This window comes from Canis lupus, chromosome 37 (assembly GCF_011100685.1).
Source record: "Canis lupus familiaris isolate Mischka breed German Shepherd chromosome 37, alternate assembly UU_Cfam_GSD_1.0, whole genome shotgun sequence".
NCBI classification, from domain to species: domain Eukaryota; kingdom Metazoa; phylum Chordata; class Mammalia; order Carnivora; family Canidae; genus Canis; species Canis lupus.
Genome location: NC_049258.1, coordinates 10,636,600 through 10,658,159, shown reverse-complemented (window position 1 = coordinate 10,658,159; position 21,560 = coordinate 10,636,600). Strand labels below are relative to the sequence as shown.

Here is a 21,560-nt window from a genome sequence, read left to right as displayed (position 1 = left end):
TTAATGAATTTTCATTTGTTTTTTGCTGAAAAAAAATCTGTAAGTAAGATACTAAGAAAAGAAAACAAAAGGTATTTCTCTTAAAATGGGACCTCAGTGTGACCTTCAGAATCACTTAAAACCACACCCAGATACATAAAGCCTGCATACATTATACATCTAAATACATAAAGTAGTTGTTTTAAGGTTTTTTTTGTTAAGATTTAATTTTTGTACACACAGCTTGGGGCTGGAACTCACAACCCTGAGATCAGGAGTCACACACTATGGACTAAGCCAGCCAGGTGCCCCTAAGTTGTTTTTAAATATATTCACATAAAATAAACATAAAAATTGCTAACTTTTACATATATATATATATATATATATATATATATATATGGCAAAACAAAAAACGTACTTAGGGAAAAAAGCTGTTACAGTTACAACTAACTCTCTGACTCATTTCAGCTCAGGTCATGTTCTCAGGATTGTGAGATTGAGCCCTATGTCTGGCTCTGTGCTGGGTGTGGAGCCTGTTTAAGATTCTCTCTCTCTCCCTCTTCCTCTGACCCTCCCACTTGCTCACATGCTTTCTAATAAATAAATAATATAGCTCTGTACTTATTGACATTGAAAAATTTCAGGAAATAGCATTAAAGAAAAACATTAGGTCGCAAGACAAAAATTAGTATAGTCTCTTTTTTTTTTTTACATTTTGTGTCTACATTATATACAGTAGATATTAAAATTTCTAGAAGTATGTATGTGTGTGTTCCCAAAACAAAATAGCAGATGTCTCTAAGTGATCTGTTTATCAGTTGTTTTCACTTTCTTTTCATTTCTTTGTTCTGTGACAGTCTTGTATAGTAACCATGCATTGCTTTTAAAACCAGAAGAAACAAAACTACTTTCATTAATTGTGGTCACTGTCATCTAGTTTCTTTTGACTGTAGTGGAGCATAGGTACTTGCTGTGTTTCACCCACAATAACTCTTTGTATGTGAAAAGTGTTTTAGTCATTTCACAGTACTCCTATCTCTAGAAAGAGTCATGATCAATTTTTCTTTTTAGCACTTACCTTTCTTTTTTATCACTTTCTTTGTAAGAAGCAGTATAGGATAATTCCTGGGATTATATCCTGGCTCTGCCACTTAAAATTTGTGACTTCTCTGAGCCAGTTTTCTTACCTGTTAAGAAAGGATTGTCATGAGAATGAAACATTAATTAATACAAAGGAAGTGTTAAGAACAGTGCTTGGCAGATAGTAAACACCTGAGAAATGGTAGTTATTGTTAACTCTTGGACTCTATCTTCCTGTGTACTGTGATTATCTCTGGTCTTGTTTAAAATGAATTTTCTCAGTATCTTACTTTAAAGAATGTAAATAATGTATGTGTAACTATTGGTATATGTGTGTATGTATACACACATGTATACACATGTATGTCTATGTTGTTCTAGAAGTTCAGAAATGACATGCAAACTCAGATTCACAACTCTTAACCTATTTTCCTATGATTTTCTAATAGGTTTACTCATGGGGTAGCAATACCTTTGGTCAACTTGGACATTATGATTTTCCAACAACAGTTCCTCGTCTTGCAAAGGTATTTTTGAGAACTTGATTTTTATAGCAACTTCTTTCAGAATTTTAGGTTATTGCACTTTATATTTATTTCTCCATTTTGTGTTTGAAAAAATTAAGAGAATTCTATATTTTGATATACTTAAAAGTTTTTTTTTAAGCCATGAAGCTTCTTTTGTTCATTAAATATTCATAGTCCTTTGCCTTTATTTAAAAAATAAAAATGAAAGTTCTTTGTCTTAAAACAAATGTTTCTAGGACTATCATGTTGAGTTCTGAGTTTTATCCTACCAAATAATGCCTACTCTTTGACTTTTACATAACATTTGGTGGTAGTATTTTTTTTTTGTTTTCATTGTTTTTTTACATATATAGTCCTAGTAATAAAATCTCTTTGTAAATCTTTTCATTTTCTGTAGTGAAGCTAAAAGTATAGATGATTTCTTTGCTATTGTATGAATTGGTTTTAGTTTATGTAATGCTATTCAGAGATTGGTAGCTTCTAGTCCCCTTGATGCAGTTCTAGAAAACTGTTTCTCACTCCTTTTTTTCCTGCCCCCAACCCTCTGGATTCTCATCAGTAGTACTGGCTCCTGATAGAAATTTTGTAGTTTTTTAGAGGGTAGAAGGTGAGGAGTACACATGGCGCTAGCCTAACAGAATGGAGTATGGAGCTCATCATCTGTAGTTTGATTTTGGTATCAGAGTGTCCCAAGACATGCCTCCTCCACTGAGAGCAACAGAGACTAAAAAAAGATAGTTGCCTCAGGAACATGATTCATGTATAAACTCTGGACAATACATATTGTAGTAATTCATGTTTTCAGAGTGCACTGTGATCCATTACTTCATAAGACTTTTACATGCTTTTTTACATCCAGTGAACTTCATTTTACTGAGAGGGAAAGACTTAAATAAAACATTAGGCAACAGTTATTACTTTCTAGTCCCAATCTTAAATGTTTTCAGTACAGAGATTTCAGTGGTAAGGTATTCAATTACTAATATTATGTAACAAAATATATGGTAAATCATTGTCTCTTGTTTTTCACTTCAGTAAAGTAGAACATACATTTATTTTTTTTTTTCTTAAGATTTTTAATTTATTTATTCATGAGAGACAGAGGGGGGCGGGGCAGAGACACAGGCAGAGAGAGAAGAAGGCTCCCTGCAAGGAGCCCGATGTGGGACTTGATCCCGGATCCTGGGATCACACCCTGAACCGAAGGCAGAGACACTCAACTGCTGAGCCACTCAGGCATCCCAAACATTCATTTATTCTTACCAAGGAAAGTTCTGTGACATAGAATAGAGAAATCAAGTTTCTGTGTGACACTATATAGTCAGACAAGAGAGAATAAGATTTTAGTTTCATTACTTATTAACTGTACATACAAAAATTACAGTATCAGGATTTAGGTTTTTTTTTTTTTATTTGTGGGAAGGATAAGAAAAACATTCTGACATCATTTTAATTTGTGAATTAAAAGTCAGGGTAGAATGAGACCTGAATTAGTTTTGATTGAGACTAAGAGAAAAGACTCTTGTCTTCTGAAACATTTTAATCCATTCTTTGTAAAATTAGCAGGAAGCCAGTTATTTGGATAGCCTGAATTTGAGAAGATAATGTCATGCCAGGAAAGAATAACTATAAAGTAGTAGAGGCTTGCATCACACACAATCATCAAATCACCTAGGATTTGGAGTCTATCTAGACAAAATCTAACAGATAGGAGGGATTTTGCTTATCAGTATAGAAGTCACAGCTAAAGCTGGGGCTGGAGGTTGAGGCAGTAGTTTTCATAGCAGAACACTTTCTTCAAATGAAATCTTACATGTATCCCAAACATAAAACAGATAAACATGGAACTACTTTAGTTGAAGGATGGAGGGGAATGAGGGCAGAGCTTTGACACCTGCCTTTGCATGGTGCCTCCTGAATCATTACATGGAATCCTAAGGATTGAAAACCATTGGTTTAAGGCAGTGTTTCTTAAACTTTTGCACACATCAGCATCATTTGGAGAGCTTGTCAAACCAGATTATTTCATCCCCAGTAGGGCCTGGAGAGTTTGCATTTCTAACATGTTGTAGATGATTGCTGCTGCTGCAAAGACTGCTTGTTGAGAACCACTGGTCTAGGGGATCCCTGGAGACGGGCTTCTAAGGGGTCCTGGGAGTTGGTACAGTGAAGTCACATCAGAGAGGCAGCGAGTTCCAAGTGGGAAAACTGAATTTAGCACCCAGTGATTTAACTGGTTAGAATGGAATTTTGCCTTGTTCAATTTTTACTTTCCATCTTGATTTTTGTGCAGTCAAATGTGAATAGAAAAAGGTGAGTCCTAATTGTCCAAATAGGGCTCTAGAAGTTTCTGTGGCTCCTGATTGTAGTACAGGCTAAGCCCTGTAGAGACTTCCAAAAATAAGTATTAAAAAATTAGATCTATGTTTTTTCCTTTTTAAATCCCAGTTTTTCAGATTTTTTAAAGACAATCTAGTTCTAAATTTAAAAGCTGAACACAGGATTCCTTCTTATTTCTGCATGGGTCCTCAGTTGATCAGGTACATTACTGGGTAAGTTTGCCCTCTTGAGATATGAATGACTTTGCACCACACTGTTTAAAAAGTAAACTAACATTTCCATTCTGGTGGATCTGAATTTCTACTTAATTCTTTCTTTCATTTTGGACAGATGATATTTTGCTGTCGTTACAGGTGAGCAGTGAAAATGGAGTCTGGAGTGTCGCTGCCGGCCAGGATTATTCCCTGTTCTTAGTGGATACAGAAGACTTCCAGCCTGGGTTGTATTACAGTGGCCGACAGGACCCTGCGGAAGGTGACAACCTTCCAGAGAATCACAGTGGCACTAAGACTCCAGTACTTCTCTCCTGTAGTAAGGTGAACAGGAATTGGATCCTAAGGCCTTCTGTAACACATGAGCAGTCTTTTGTTTTTGTTATTATTTGTATATATGCCTGTTATTGTCTCTGACTACTGTATTTAAAAATTGCAAACCCTGCCCATCCCCCTTCACTCCTTATCTCATTTTCCTGACTTCTTTCTCTCTAACCGAGCCACCTAGGTGTCCCTGGAGTAGATGAGTTTTGTTTTGTTTTGTTTTGTTTTTAAGATTTTATTTATTTGTTCATGAGAGACACACAGAGAGAGAGAGAGAGAGAGGCAGAGACACAGGCAGAGGGAGAAGCAGGCTCCATGCAGGGAGCTCAATGTGGGACTGGATCCCGGGACTCCAGAATCATGCCCTGAACCGAAGGTAGACGCTCTGCCGCTGAGCCACCCAGGCGTCCCAGTAGATGAGTTTTTAATTGGAAATGGGAAATAAAAATTACATAGACCCAAGGTGGGTTCAAGGCAGACCTGACAGGCCACCAGCTGTGCACTGTTTCCAATTCCTTCCCTGGCTTCCTCTTTTAACTTTTCATTTTATTTATTGCTGTTTACTTCCGTCTTTTTCATTTGTTTATTTGAATTTCTTTGCTTTCCTACCTCCTGTCTCTTTTTCATAAACTTAAACCACTGGACTTTTCCTGATTTTCTTTTTTCTCATTAAAGTAACTCATCCTCATAGTGGTGTGTCGTAAGGGAATTAACCCTCAAAGCTAGTACATTCTGGATTTCTTATTCTTACTGGATACTATATCTTGGGGATTGCTTTTTTGTTTCATGTTTGTTTTTCTAGCTAAATGTTTTTCTAGCTTTGAATGTATAGGGCAAAATCTTTCTTGGTAAAGGCAACACTGGCCAAGACTTGGCTCTTGCCCTATATATAGCCTGTTCTTCCAGATGTACTCATCGACTCTTTGTAGATGTTGGCCCTGGCTCCACATTCCCCATGAAAGATTCCACAGTCCAGATAAATGATGAAATAGGCTGACGGGAGGAATGAGGCTCTATTTTGTATCGTTAGTTACCATGGATATTAGTAGTCTGTTTGGATTGCAGCTTGGTTGCCTTGTTTGTAGGGATCTGCATATACATTGATTATTTTGTTCAGTGGTATAATGGGTAAATGACAGAAAGTCCCTTTAAAGAAAATCCCTGTATGTTGTACTTTGAAGAGACAACTCCTAGACTCTTGATGTTCCAGTATATGGTGTAGAGATTCTCTCTGTTCTCATTAATCCCATTTCATAAAAAAGAGGGTCCTGAGACCTTTATCTCTGTCGTTTGGATCTTTGTATATTTAAGGTATCTGTAGTTCTAAACACATGTAACATGAAATAAAAGATATTGTGGCCATAAATAAAAGTAGAGTTGTATATAATAATACATAGGTCCAGATGCACATATATAACAATGTTGTACTGGTAAACCAGCTCTAAAGAAAGACAAAACAGGGGTCCCTGGGTGGCGCAGCGGTTTGGCGCCTACCTTTGGCCCAGGGCGCGATCCTGGAGACCCAGGATCGAATCCCACATCGGGCTCCCGGTGCATGGAGCCTGCTTCTCCCTCTGCCTGTGTCTCTGCGCCTCTCTCTCTCTCTCTGTGACTATCATAAATAAATAAAAATTAAAAAAAAAAAAAAAGAAAGACAAAACAAAACAATAAGCTCTGATCTGTAGTGTTTGCCATTTTGGGGGGTGATTTTACTATTGCCAATTTCAAACTACTAGTGGTTTATTATTTTTTTTAATTTATTATTATTTTTAAAGATTTTATTTATTCATGAGAGACACAGACAGAGAGGCAGAGACACAGCCGGAGGGAGAAGCAGGCTCTCTGCAGGAAGCCCAATGTGGGACTCGATCCTAGGACCTGGGATCACGCCTTGAGCCTAAGGCAGATGCTCAACCCTGAGCCACCCAGACGTCCCTCAAACTACTAGTGGTTTAATAACTAACTTGCAAAATTCCTGAATATCTATCATTTGGCTCCTGTAGCTAATATGAGCCAGCTTTAGCACCCAAATTATTGCTAGTAAATGGTATTTTATCTTTAATCTTTTTTCTTCTCCTCTGTTTCAGCTTGGATATATAAGTAGAGTGACAGCAGGAAAAGATAGCTATCTAGCTTTGGTGGACAAGAATGTTATGGGATATATTGCCAGTCTCCATGAGTTGGCTACCACGGAAAGACGGTTCTATGCAAAACTAAGTGACATCAAATCTCAGATTCTCAGGCCTCTTCTCAGTTTAGGTAAGTAGAACTTCTCCCCAGCCTCCTCAGTTATCAGGACTTTGATTTTATCTGTTCTTCCTGTGTCACAAATAAAAAAAAAACCTTGAGTTATGTGTTTGTTCCTTTCTTTTCATTCTCTTATTTTTGTACACAGCCAGTTAACAACTTACAAACTGTTTCCACTTTGTCAGTAACCCAGCTGCCCCTGAGTATTCTGCTCCCAGAGCTCTTTTTCCTTGTAGAAATAGGAAGTGGAGCTTTCAGAGTATTCATGGCAGAGAAGTAGAAACCGCTTTGGGAAAGTTGATCTAGGAGCTAGATTTCAAGACTCCTGGCCCCACTAGTCCTAAGATATCTTATGTTATACTACCTGAATTTTTTATTTTCTTTGTTCTGGTTACTAGAATTTTATCAGGTAGAAGTTCATTTGGATTTACAAGTAGTCTCTTAAACTGTAGACAAGAGTGTTCAGGGTTATGAACAATTCACAATACCATGAATTGGTTAAACCCGATTCCTTTTCTTAGCTGCAGTCAATAACAAAGAGGGATTGAAGATGAAGAGATAATACAGAGGAAATGGATTACAGTAGGTCTGCTGTCCAGATACACTAGATCCCTTGGGTTTCCAGGAGGTTAGATAGGAATACAAATGAAAGTGGGGGGGAATAGCTATTGAAAATCAGATTTCACTATTTCAAAAAGTTTTATAGGTTTGGCCCTGCACATAGAAAATGGAGAGGAAGTTTTTTTTCCTCTTTCCTGCATTCCTTGCCCACCCCCCGTGAGGACCTAGAATTCAGATCAATACTAGAATACTTAAATTCTGCCTTGCTAGTATGGCAGTTTTTCCACATTAGGTTGACACTGGCTTGTGTGGATCAGCCCATTTTTATAATAGGAAACCATTTATTTTTCAAATAACTAATTTATAGTCTTTCAGAATGTGACCCTTTGTAGGTTAGAGGCTGTCTGCATTTATTTATTTTTATTTATTCTATTTTGTCTTATTTTTTTATTTTTTTAAGTTTATTTTTCAGTGATTTCTACACCCAACATGGGGCTCAGACTCATGACTTGGAGATCAAGAGTCGCATGCTCTTCCGACTGAACCAGCCAGGCGCCCCAGTTTGTTTATTTTAGCTTTTAATATGTTTTGCCGTTTTAAATGTTGTAAAGTGCCTATTCTATGAATTCTCCTCTAGTGGGTGGGTCTAACACGACAGGAGATTGGCAGGGGAAAAGCAGCAATCCAAGCTGGAAGCTTCCTGAATTGCTCTGAAAGAGTGAAATTGTCCTTTTACCTGTCCTGATTTGTGATTTCCATGTTGTTCTTGCCTTGTCTGCTCATCAGCGTTACTGCTTCAAGGGAAGTCCTGGAAATTAGGAACTTTGGACTGGGAAAAAGCAAATAATCTCCTGGTGCCCCCTATAATTTTCAGAGCAATCTGGTCAGTCTGATTTGGGGATTGCCCTCTCTTCACTGAAGTGTTGGGCTTGTCCAGGGGTTAGTAGAGCAGAAATCAATACAAAAAGTTGAAAATGTTAACTAAAATATAACTACAAAAGTGAGTTTAATTCTTGGCTGTCACTTACCAGTTGTATGAAATTAGATAATTCACTTCCCTTCTTTTGGCTTCAGATTACTTAAAAATGGGAGGAGAGTTAGATTTGCTTAGTGGTTCTCAAATTGGGCTGGTTTCCAGAATTACTTGGAAAGCTTTTCTTCTGAATATATCCATCCTGTGATCTTAACTCTACCTTATCGAGTCAGAATCTATAGGATCCCTGTGCATGTATTTTTAACAAGTTTCTCAAATGACTGGATTCTATCTCTGAAGTTTCTTTGTTTAACATTGTGATTATTTGAGTTCCACAGTCAAGAGTATATCTCAACATGTTAAGTATTTTTGGAAAAGGGTAATTCATAATCTTGATCATAAAGTATTCAGGTAATGAGTCTTCAGATTATATCATCATCATCATCATCACTTTGTTACAGAAAATTTGGGTACTGCAAGCACAGTCCAGCTGTTGCAGGAGGTGGCAAGCCGATTCAGCAAGCTGTGTTACCTAATTGGTCAGCATGGAGCCTCACTGAGCAGCTTCCTTCATGGGATAAAGGAAGCCAGGAGTTTGGTCATTCTGAAGCATGCAAGTCTCTTCTTGGATAGTTATACAGAGCAAGTATCCAGTCCCGTGTCATGTTCAATCTCTGCAGGGTTATTCTGCCAAGGAGAACAGCTCCTTAATCAGAAGAGACTAGATTAGGGACAGTGATATAAGGTAATATAAATTGCAAAGCAGTATTTTAATCTTAAGCCAACTATAGTTCTGCATTGCTAAAATTTAGTTTTCTTTAAGTGGAAAAGAGGTTTAAAAATAATTCTATTTCTGTAGTCTAGCAGAATGATTGATAATGTACTTAATTTACGTAAAATATACTATAATCAATGTGGTTCTTTAGAGAACAATTTTGCTTAAGTAAATTATACTAAAATTAGAAGTAACGAAGCCAATTACTTTAAGACCAACTGCTAATGGTAAATATGGAGCTGTTCCACTGTCTTGTTTTTTATTGTTATGTAACTGGAGGATTTAAAGACCATACTATCTTCAAAATAAGAATATTTCCTTAATAAAATCTAGGATGAGTTATTCAGTGTTCTTTTGATGTTTTTCAAGTAACATATCCTACGTGTATTTAATTTAAATATTTTTCACTTTTTACTAATTTGTATTTTGATATTATGATGAGAGGCATAATTTGTTATTTTAATAAGTATTAAAATATCATTAATGCTATTGATCTGAAGTGAAAGTTTTATTCTTTATTAGTATCTTCATCCATCTAGCAAATATCTACTGAGTATCCACTAAATGCCAGGCACTGTGTAGAGCTCTAAGATCGTGCAGCCACAGTGGGAAGCCAGTGAAAAGAAGTTCATTTTCTTTTTCTTTTTTTTTTTTAAGATTTTATTTATTTATTCATGAGAGACAGAGCAGGAGAGAGAGAGGCAGAGGCAGAGTGAGAAGCATACTCCTTCAGAGCAGGGACCCCGATGTGAGGCTTGATCCCAGGATCCTGGGATCACAACCTGAGCTGAAGGCAGGCACTTTACCAACTGAGCCACCCAGGCACCCCAGGAGTTCATGTTCTATTGGTGTTTTGTTTAGGTTATTTTTAATATAAGTGATGGTGTTTATTATTAAAAATTATACAAATAGAAAGTCAAAAAGATATTTAAAGTTGTCCATAATCCTACCACTAGATATAACCATTATTAATCGTAGTGTACTTCTTTTCAGACTTACTTACGCAGATATTTGCATGTTATTTTAATTGTAAGCAAATTAAATATATTTGAAGCTGCTGAGAGGAAATACCCTAAAGTCTTTTAACTCATATTTCAGACATGAAAAATAACATTATTTGATACCAATTTACATTTGGGGTGGGGGGACAGAGGAAGAGCAAGAATCTTAACAGACTCTATGCCGAGCATGTAGCCCAATGCAGGGCTCAATCTCATGATTCTAAAATCATGACCTGAGCTGAATTCAAGAGTTGGCTGCTTAACCAACTGACTGAGCCACTCAGGCAACCTTAATTTTTTTTTTAACTAGATTTTGTTTCAGCTTTTACTACTATAATTCTTTTATGTCTTATTTATTTCACTTTTTTTTTTTTTTTTTTTGCTTTTTGTTCTCTGATATTTCAGACCTTAGAAATGCTTTCATTTTGGTATCTTGGACTGTTTTTTAATGTGATTTATTCACATAGGTTAGGCAAGTAAAAAATCTTGTGTTTATGAGTTTTAAAAGTTATTTTTAATTGTGGTAAAATACACATAACATCCAATTTACCATCAGGACCATTTTTAAGTGTACAGTACGTACCTTGGGCTATTTTTTATAGGAATTTGCCTTCTCTCCAAGTCGATTGATTACATTTTGCCATTCTGGGCATATGATAGAAATGTACATGACTCAAAATAGTATAACAAGACATTCTCTAGCAATAGATCAAAACTTAACCAACATTTCCTAATAGTTTCACCTGACTTCTTTAAACATATTTTCTTCCCTTCTCTATTGTTTATTTCTGAACACTTAATTTTCATTAAAAATCCAACAATTTTGGGCAGCCCAGGTGGCTCAGCGGTTTATGCCTCCTTCAGCCCAGGTCATGGTCCTGGAGACCCAGGATCAAGTCCTGCGTCCGGCTCCCTGCGTGGAGCCACCTTCTCCCTTTGCCTGTGTCTCTGCCTCTCTGTCTCTCTGTTTCTCATGAATAAATAAAATCTTTAGAAATCAACAATTTTAATTATATTTTCTCGAGCTTGTAAGTTGCCAAAGTAAAATATACCAAGCAAATTCTAGCACCTTCTGCATAATTTTAGTTGTATTTTAAATTTACAATTAAATCAACATCTTTACTAAAATGATTTCCCCCTCCTGATTATTGTGATTATCACATCACATAATCTGCCCTTCTTTTTAGTCAAGTCAGTTCATGAATGTTGACATCACAAAAGTTCTGAAACTTATTGGTGAGACACCAAGAAGTACCTGCTCCAAATGTTTCTTATGTAAATTTGTTCTTCAGAATTTTCATTTAACGCTAATGTGCATGTGTTTTCTCTTTTGCTCAAGGTATTGCACATCTATTACAAATTTCCTGGTTATGGGAGGATTCCAACTTCTTGCTAAGCCTGCCATGTAAGCAAATATATACCTTCCCATTATTACTCTTAACAACCAAAGATCGTATTTTATAGTGTTCTGTGTGTTTGAGTGCCCAGGAAAAGCTTGGCTTTAAATATTCATTAAATTCATTTTACCAAATGAATCAAAATGTAGACTTTCACTAAACTCTTAAAAAAGACAGATGTTATTGGCCCCCAGTTATCATTGGAAGTGTAGTATATGATATTGAAAAGATCACAAGATCTGGGTCCTTCTTTATTATCCCTGAGATGTTGGACAACTCTCTTTACCAAATTGAGGCTAATTTTTTTTCATCTGAAAAATGGGAATGCTTTTTCCCTGGTTGTGAGGAACAAATAACGTATATAATGGTATAGAGAAAAACACAAAGTGTTGTACCAATATAAAGATTTTGCATTTAGCTTCTGGATAATAAATATAAAAGCCCCTTATATGAGGCTAATCATTCTGAACCATGTAGATTCTCATCAAGTGTTGACCTAGAGACAAAGGCAAGTTTAAAACATTCAGTTTTATTTTATTTTAATTTTAATTTAATTTTATTTTTTTAAAGATTCTATTTATTTATTTATTTGTGAGGGACACAGAGAGGCAGAGACATAGGCAAAGGGAGAAGCAGCCCAATGTGGAACTCTGGACTTGATCCCAGGATGACGGGATCACGACCTGAGCCAAAGGCAATGCTCAACTGCTGAGCCACCCAGGTGCCCCTCAGTTATATTTTAATAGTAAACATATCAAATATGTATTCACAACCCAGATTTTATAGATGTTAATGTTTTTCCATGTTTGCTTTTGATCTTATATCCTAATAGAGTAATAACATCCTTGTCTCAGTTCTGATCTTAACGGGAATAGTTTTGGTATTTCTTCATTAAAGATAATTGCCTTAGGTTTTTGGTAAACATCATTTATAGAGTTAAAAGCTTCCCTTCTTAAAAAGGGTGGGGGAAGATTCCTTTCTATTCCTGAAAGTTGAAGAGTAATTGATTTTTTTAATGGTGACTATCCTTGAGTACCCAGGATAAATTCAGTGGTCTTAGTTTTTCAGTACATTGCTGGATTCGATTTGCTAATATTGTAAGATTTTTGCATCTAAATGAATGTGAGGTTTTCCTTCTCTTTTGAATTTGAAGTTTTGGTAAGAAAATTGCACTAGCAATTATAAAGTGAGTATGGGAACTTTATATTTTCTGGAATAGTTTGCATGAGATAGGGAATATCTGTACTTTGTGATTTTGTAGAATTTGTAAAAACGTATGGCTTTTGTGGGGGCATTTCTGTAGGGAGTTTTTAAACTACTGAATTTCTTTAATGAATAGATCTGTTCAGGTCTTTATTTCTTCTTATGGCTTTAATTATTTGTATTTTTCTGGAAAATTATTCATCGCATTCAAGTTGTCAAATTTATTAGCATGATATTGCTACCATTGTCTTTTTTTTTTTTTTTTTTGCTACCATTGTCTTAAGATGTTTTTACCTCCATAATAACTCTAGTGGTACCCCGTATTTTTCATTCCTCTTATTTGAGTCTTTTTTCTTTTTATCTTAGTCAATTTTGTCATCAGTTTACCCTTTTTAATTTTCTTTTCAAGATTAAGCCTTAGTTATTCCTTTGCTTTCTTTGTTTTCTGTTTCATTAACTTCTGACTTTTTAAAAACAATTTTAGGGCAGCCCGGGTGGCTCAGTGGTTTAGCGCCGCCTTCAGCCCAGGGCATGATCCTGGAGACCTAGGATGGAGTCCCATGTCGGGCTCCCTACATGGAGCTTGCTTCTCCCTCTACCTGTGTCTCTGCCTCTCTATCTCTGTGTCTGTCATGAATAAATAAATAAAATCTTAAAAAATAATTTTATATCTATATATTATATTGACTAAAAAAAGCTTATTTAGCCTTCAGTGTTAGTGAAATGCTAAATCTTGCCCCCCACCACCACCCCCCGGGAGAAAATGACTGCAGCCAAACCAGTAATTAAGTGAAGGAAAAAAATGAATGGTTATTTTTTTTTATGAAAGGTTATTTTTGCAAATAGTAATGCTTGAAGAAAAACAGGTTTATTGTAGGAAGATACAAAAGTAGGTGGAGATTTGTGGAAATATAAAAATGAGGAGGTGAAGGACAATGAAAGTTGCTGACCCTGATGCCTTATTTTGTTTTACTTTTTTGTTACCCTTCCACTAGTATTTCAGAGTTGAGTCCACAGTACTCAGGAATTGACTTGACTCCTTGTTAGAGCAGCTAAAGCAGATGACATAAGCAAAAGCCTCTTGCTAGAGCAATTAATGAACAATGAGTGACTTTAAGCTAAGGAAGCAATATGAAGTCTGGATTTGGGCATTTCCCAAGCTGTGGTTCATGAACCCCAGGGTTTTACATACTTAAAAAGCAATAATAACCTCTTTATAGCTTCTATTTACAAAGTCAGTATTTTAAATTATTTAGTATTTATTTAAAAGGAGAACTTCTAGAGTGTAGCTGGCGAGCCATCATGGCAGTAGGTCTTGGATGTTGATACCCAAGCTCTCATCACTCAGCTGGTTTATTATTTGGCTCCTTAACTCATGCTAGCCTAGTGGCTTGATCATCACGTAGGTTTGTAAAAAAAAATATTGTGGTAACATATACATACCATAGTATTTATCATTTTAAACATTCCTAAGTGTATAATTCTGTGGCACCAAGAACATTCATGTTGTATAAACCATTACCACTGTTTATACGCAAAACTTTTAAAAATCATCCCCAACAAAAACTCTTTCTCTACCCATTAAGCAGTAACTTCTTTCTTCTCCTAACCCTTGCTCCTGGTAACCTCTGTTCTACTTCTGTCTTTATGAATTTGCCTATTCTAGGTACCTTACATAAGTGAAATCATATAGTATTTGTCTTTCTGTATCTAGTTTATTTCCCTGAGTGTAATATTTTCAAGGTAGCATATACGAAAATTGCATAGCTGAATGCATTATCCCATTATATGTATAGTCTACATTTTGTTTATCCATTCATCTGTTGATGGACACTTGGGTTGTTTCTACCTTTAATGTATTAATGTTTGAGTAACAAATACAAATGTAACCATGTAAGGAAGAGCAGTATTGCCACTTTTAGATTAAAACTCCCACAAGAAGATAAGCAGAACATCCCTGGTTCAGTTTTCCTGAGAATATACAAGGGCCTTTTTGGGAAGGTCCACAGGCAAGGACATGAGTGAGTTCTGAAAAGTAATAGGACTTAAAAGAGTTGGAACATTTCTGGTGTAGTACCGCGTATCCAGAAGAAATGTGGTTATAGCAACTATGTGTTCAGCCTCTACTATTTCAATCTCTCAGGAGTAGGTTAAAGCAGAACACTTCTGTGGAGTTAAATGAGTGTCCTTAGCTGATCTCAGCAGTAGAACATGTAGGAGAAAATAGGAACATCCACACAAGCCAAATATAAATAAAAATCTGGGTCATGTTCCCCAGGGCACTCTCTCTCAGATCTTTTAATTGCATTATAAATCCAATTTGTGCTATTGAACTTTTGGGTTCCTGGAAATTATTACATATTTTCCATTCCAAGTTAGTATTTCATAATTTCTGAGTTAAATATTTCTTTATTCTGTAGTTTTCTAAGGAATTATAAAATGATTCATTCTTGCTTATAGTCTTGTGTGGCATTGTCTTATTTGAAGCCTTGTAGGTAAGAATTATAATGTAATGCTTTTTAAGTTCTCAGGGTATTACCTGGCATATAATTATTGTTTACGAAGGGACAGATAATTATTATTCTATCCCACCAACTCTTAATTACTTTCACATGTTTTTTCTTCTTTTACATTTTTTAAGTATTTTCGTCTGATCATAGACTCAGTGGGTTATTGATCACCATTAAGACTTGCAATAAAATTATAGTAATGAACTTATATAAAACTGAATATGAAAACTAAATGTTGGCTTCAGCTTAAAATGTTTTTGATGATCTCAGCATTGAAATCTTCACATAGGATTAGCTTTACTGTTTCCTGTTAATTGTAGTACTACAGCTTTTCATTACTCTCTTGTAATAAATTCTTATTAGGTGAAGGAAAGAAAGAAATGAGAAGTATTTTAATATTACATGCCAGTTGTGTTGGAGTGAAGAGCTTTGTTTCTCCAGATTTTTCTGTTTAGTACAGCTGATTAGAGCAATTAGTCTTGCCATTTATTGCTGTGACTTTTGGCTTGGAAATTAACAGGTAATGGTGTCAGCTGGATTCCAGTTATTCCCTGAAACTCTGGGATTCATGATTCATTTCCTAGAATTTAAGGCACGGTTTATGATTAACCATCTCTTACTATTGCTACCATATGCTACTTCTTTATATGCAGAAATCCTATTTTATAAACAAGGAAATTCTTTTAATTGTATGCCTTATTTCATTGCATTTATTGTCTACTTTCATAGCACCAAAAAAATGTGCATTCTGAAAAAAGTACTATCTATCTAGTGCAATATATCTATTGAATATCATGCATTTGTCAATATCAAAAAAACTAACAAAATCTCTTTTTGTCCTCTATCTCTAGTGATTTCCTAAATAAAAACCAGGAGCTATTACAAGATTTATCAGAAGTAAATGATGAAAACACCCAATTGATGGAAATACTGAATACTCTGTTTTTCTTGCCAATCAGACGACTTCATAATTATGCAAAAGTTTTGCTAAAGCTTGCTACTTGTTTTGAAGTGGTAAGCTCCCATAAATATCTCATTTGGACTCTTGGGAAGCCAAGGATTATAGTTGTTTGGATTATACTACCCCAAGATCTCAAACTCCACTAATTTACTGTTTATATGTTTCTAATTAAATTATTTTTCTTCAAGAAAATGAAAGTTTGTAGGTAAATCTACTTCTCTTTGCTTTTGATTTAGTTTTTTCTTGAATTTTATCAAGATTAGTTGTATTCATTTTATGAAAAAACTGTCTAAAGTTGAGACCCAGTTACGCTACTTACTTAATAATTGTCAAAGTTTATTGAATCATACTAGTATAAGTTACACAGAGCTCCTTCAAACCCTGGCTTTCTGTATAATGAGATATGTGTAAGGCGGTGGAGTTACCACCTGGCCAAGACTCATGATAGACTCATGCCAGGTATTCAGGTCACCTTAGCATATGCTATGAGAAATCACAGTGTTACAGGATTTTCTCAAATGTTAAGTGGTCCACTTTCTATATAAAATTAGTTAGGTGGAGTCCTAGAAAATTAGTACCATTCTGGGATATGAGTGTATGTACACTAGTCCTGAGACATTTACCTTTGAAATTGTACTAAAACATATAGTTCATTTTGTTTCCACTCTGAAGGGCTCCAGAGAAACCATAATAATTCTAGGGTCTCTCCTATTTTAGAATCTTTTAAATGATGGAACTTACCTCCTTATTTGGACAGATTGCAGTCTCCAGAGTGACCCAGGAACTGATGTGGGCTTTTTATATTTGATTTTACTGTGGTCTCATAGACCTTTTCTTTAGTCTGATTTCAATTTAACTCAAACTGGTGTAGTTTTAGCAATGAAGGTTTGAGCTATACAAATAACCCAATGAGACGGAAATGTCATCTCAGTGTCTCCTCAATCAAAGGTCTTCCCTCCTAGACCAACTTAGAACTTTCAGAGAATCTGATATTGCAGTGTTTCTAGTCTGAAGGGTCCTAATTCTGTGTAAAAAACAGACTCTTTAGCTTGGCATTTAAGGCCCATTATAGTATGATACCCTCTTTTGTTTCTAGCCTTACCTATTACCCTGTGTCTTACATGTTAGTTCAGATCCCTGGATATACATGTTTTTATTTCCTTCATGAGATACTCTACCGCCATCCTAATTATGGAAAAATTTCAAGGCCTGGGTCAAAAGTCATTTTATCATTAAAATGAAGCCCTCTCTGACTATACCATATTCCCTCCTCTTTTCATCTTTGAAAAATTAGTGACTCTTTTCTCTGCGCTTTGTTAGTATTGTCTTTCTCCATTATTCTCTTATCATGATCCCCAGGAGTGGGGATCAAAATCATCTGTGGAAATTTTTTCAAAATACATGGTCATGTTCCAAAACTAAATTGTTATGTACTAAGTCTCAGGTATATCTCAGACATCATATATACATATAAATTTCTCTAGATAAAAATAATACCTAATATTTACTAAATGCATTCCATGTGCCAGGTACTAAGCATGTTATATGTATTTATTTAACCCTCATGTCAACCCTGTGAAATAGATATTATTATGATCCCCTTTCTACAGATGAAAGAGTTGAGGCACGATTAAGAATTGGTCAAGCTAAAACTTATATTCAAGGGCTCCAGAGTCTGTTCTTTTAACCACTTTATATTGTCTTTTCTGATAGATAGCCTATTAACAAAACCCATTGCATTATTCGGGTATGTTGTATGTTTTTCTCTTTTCTGCCTTGTTTTAAGCTCCCAGAAGACAATGATTGTGCCTTACTTATTTTTTTATCCCTGACACTCAGCAGAATATTCTGTACATAGTACATTAAATGTTTTTTAATGAATGGAAAAAATGAGTATGAATCATTAAGAATTGTGGAATATAAAGTAATTACTCTTGAATGTGAGGGATCATCCTTTCGTTTCACCATCTACTCACTTTCCACCTAGCATAATAATAATAACCTGTTCCCTGGTTGGTTCTCCAGACTTGGTCCACAAATCTCTGGGGATTCTAAAGACCCTTTCAGAGGGCTCACAAAATCAGACTGTTTTCAGGACAATATTAAGACATTTGCTTTTCCATGGTATGTCTTTTGCACCAATTTGCAAAAGTAAAGATGGACAAACCTGCTGGCTCCTTAGCATGAATCAAGGCGGTGGCACCAAACTATACTCACAGTCATTGTGTTCTTTGCTGCCCTGCACTTGCAGTTAAAAAACAAAATAAGTAAAAATATGCTGGTTTAACTTAGAAATTATTTTGATGACACAGCAAAAGTTGTTAATTTTATTTAACTTCAACCACTGAGTATACATCTTTTTTTTTTTTTAGGTATAATTGACATGTTACATTATATTATTTTCAAGTGTTGAACCTAATAGATGTAATTATTGTGATATGATCACCCAGAATAAATCTTGTTATCATCCATCACCACACATAGAAGTATATATCTTTTTAATATTTGGTGTGATGGAATGGAAGTACACAAAGTAGCTCTGCCGCACACTAAAGTTGGAGGTTTTTCAAGAAAAAGCATAAGATTAGTATTGTTTGGGTTGAGAGCTACTTTTTTTTTTTAACTTGAAACAACAATTGACACATAACCATGTTTATTCATATTTGAGTATTAGGCAGATATTTTCTCAAAAATGAGTAAATGAACCTATATCACTTCAAAGAGAACAACTGACAGTATTTGTTGCCGATGATAAAATCTGAACTCTGAAGCAAAACAGTAAAATGTGGGAAACATGTATGTATCACTGTTGAGTTTGGTGGTTTCCCAGTACTTAACAATTTTTTCCTGATGAGATTGGTGATAATATTAACATGGAGCTTTTGATGGTGTATAATAAGATGTATCAACATTTGGAAGGTCTGTATAACTACATGAACCAGTATTTTTCCAGATATCTAATCCACATGCAGAGGTAAAAGATCTATTCAAAGTGTAAGATAGACTGGTGGATTTAATGTAATGGAGTACAAAAGTTTGATTAATGTAATTTCGGATTCCACATTTCAGCTACTTTTAAGAATCTACCACTTAAGAACTTTTGGTTTAGTTTCAAAGAATATTCACTATTATTTGAAATGGCTATTAGAATAATCCTCCCTTTCCAATTATGTATCCTTATATAGCAAGATTTTCTGCATATATTTCAACCAACAGATTATATGCAAGAGATTTGAAAAACTATAGAACCATGCTACTTTTCATATGAAGCATTTTGTTATTTGGAAAATAAAGTTATTTTTCATTTAAACTATTGTATTTGAAGTGAGTTAATAAGGATTTTATTTTTCAACTTTATTTTCTAATATGGTCAAATATCAATAGATAAACCCACATAAGTAAACATAGGCCAAACATTTGAGAATTCCTACCCTATCATGAGTTTCTCCTGCTTTCCTCACTGATAACTGCCAGTGTTTGTTTCTTTCCCCTGGAGTTATTCCTCTGTTTTATATGTACGTGTATATACTAGAATTTTTTGGAACCAATCTTCTTTCTGCTCAGCCCCCTCTAGTGCACCATGTCTGTTCTTCATTTGGATTTCTTCCCTAAATTTAATACTGTGTATATATACCACACTGAGGCTACAGATTCTGGACAATTGTTTTATATTCTTTTTCTCTCCCCTGCTCCCTTAATTATTGGCTTTCAGACATCTCCAGAATACCAGAAACTGCAGGATTCCAGTTCTTGTTATGAGTGTCTTGCTCTCCATCTCGGCAGGAAAAGGAAGGAAGCTGAATACACCCTGGGCTTCTGGAAGACCTTTCCTGGGAAAATGACGGTAAACCATGCCAATAGTCATTACCCCAGCAAACAGCAGGCATATCCATAACAACTGTCATAATTTTCTCTATTCCTCATTTGTTTATTTATTTATTTTCCTCATTTGTTTATGATAATGCTTTTAATGAGCCCTTTTCTAAGGGTGGTTTAAGGACCACACAATAGATGCTCTAAATCTCAACACCTACCCTCGTTTCTAGGAATCCTCCGAACACATACCACCTTTTGTTCACTTCTGTCTTTTTCTTAATTTCCTTTCAGCACTTTTATTAAATGCTCAGATCCTGTCTAACTTTAGTTTTAACACCAAGCTAAGCTATGAGCGACAAATTCTCCTAAACATGATTTGTTGCCTTTTTTCATTTTCTCTTTGCATGTTAAGATAATTCTCATGGTTCAGTTATGTATCTGTTTTCAATTCTAGGATTCCTTAAGGAAGCCAGAGCGTCGACTGCTCTGTGAAAGCAGTAACCGGGCCCTATCTCTGCAGCATGCTGGGAGGTTTTCTGTGAATTGGTTCATTCTCTTTAATGATGCCCTGGTCCATGCCCAGGTATGCCAGATTTCTAACCTTTACTTAGTTAATTAAACCATTAGTTTATGTTAAAAATATTGTGATTTTGCCAAAATTATTAAATAAAAGAGAATGTTTAGTTTACATTTGTGGTATGGATCAAATTTCAGGGAGCTTTTCTGGTTTCCAGATTGAAAGTGAATATGAGCCATGTGAAGGGTTCTCGTAGCAGAGATGGCAAGACCCACTGGGATTAGCTATGTTATGGGGACTGTGTGATTGAGATGGTGGCACCCATGTGGACTTAACCATTTGAAAGGGGTTATATATTGTAGTAGAGACCCTAGGGCCTACATGAGCTTTCTCAGATGTGTCTTCACGTTCTTTCTTTCAGTTCTCCACACATCATGTTTTCCCTTTGGCCACACTATGGGCAGAGCCACTTTCTGAAGAAGCTGGTGGTGTGTAAGTGTGTCCCCCTTCCCTGACCCTCACACTAATTTTCTCCCTGTGCTACGTAGGTAGTTTCCTTAGATGTGAAAAAAAGCTCAGGAGATCTCCCCATTCTGCATAATGAGGCTCATCTTCACAGCCTATAGATAGTAAAATGGACTGTTGTGAAGATCATGGCTGATCATGATAAGTGGTGGAGGGCTTCTTCATTGCTCACATCCACATTATTCAACACAGAGCAAAGAAACTCTGTGTCCTTTCTGTCTCCTACTCTGAGAACCAAACCTAGAACATGTCTACATTTATAATTAATTGACTTCTGCTCCTCTTGAAGTAAACAAGTTACTTTTCATATTTGAGGAGTGATACTATAATGACATGTTGTCATACCTACTGATATTTATTCTGTGACTGTTTTAGGAATGGCTTAAAGATAACTACACCTGAGGAGCAGTTCACTCTCATTTCATCAACACCCCAGGAAAAGGTTAGTCCATTATGATATATATATATATTTATTTTTTTGGCCTGGCTACTCATATCTCTTATGCTAGGAAAGAAAAGATAAAAATTGTTTTTGCTTGGCTAATGATCCATAATTATGTCTGGTAAGTATTAAACCAAGACTATGGATTTGGTTTGTTTTTTTAAAAT

The 21,560-nt window shown here is 35.5% G+C and overlaps 1 protein-coding gene across 3 annotated transcripts in view; it reads left to right on the top strand.

Moving 5' to 3' along the window:
• Positions 1-21,560, top strand: part of ALS2 (alsin Rho guanine nucleotide exchange factor ALS2) — a 69,793-nt gene that overhangs the window by 25,315 nt on the left and 22,918 nt on the right. For all 3 annotated transcript variants that reach the window (XM_038585377.1, XM_038585375.1, XM_038585376.1), the window contains exons 8-17: positions 1,512-1,589; positions 4,283-4,465; positions 6,553-6,724; positions 8,708-8,888; positions 11,362-11,427; positions 15,984-16,146; positions 19,806-19,937; positions 20,364-20,492; positions 20,848-20,918; positions 21,327-21,393. In XM_038585377.1, coding sequence (XP_038441305.1) covers positions 1,512-1,589; positions 4,283-4,465; positions 6,553-6,724; positions 8,708-8,888; positions 11,362-11,427; positions 15,984-16,146; positions 19,806-19,937; positions 20,364-20,492; positions 20,848-20,918; positions 21,327-21,393 — 1,242 coding nt within the window. The remainder of the gene's footprint in view (positions 1-1,511; positions 1,590-4,282; positions 4,466-6,552; positions 6,725-8,707; positions 8,889-11,361; positions 11,428-15,983; positions 16,147-19,805; positions 19,938-20,363; positions 20,493-20,847; positions 20,919-21,326; positions 21,394-21,560) is intronic.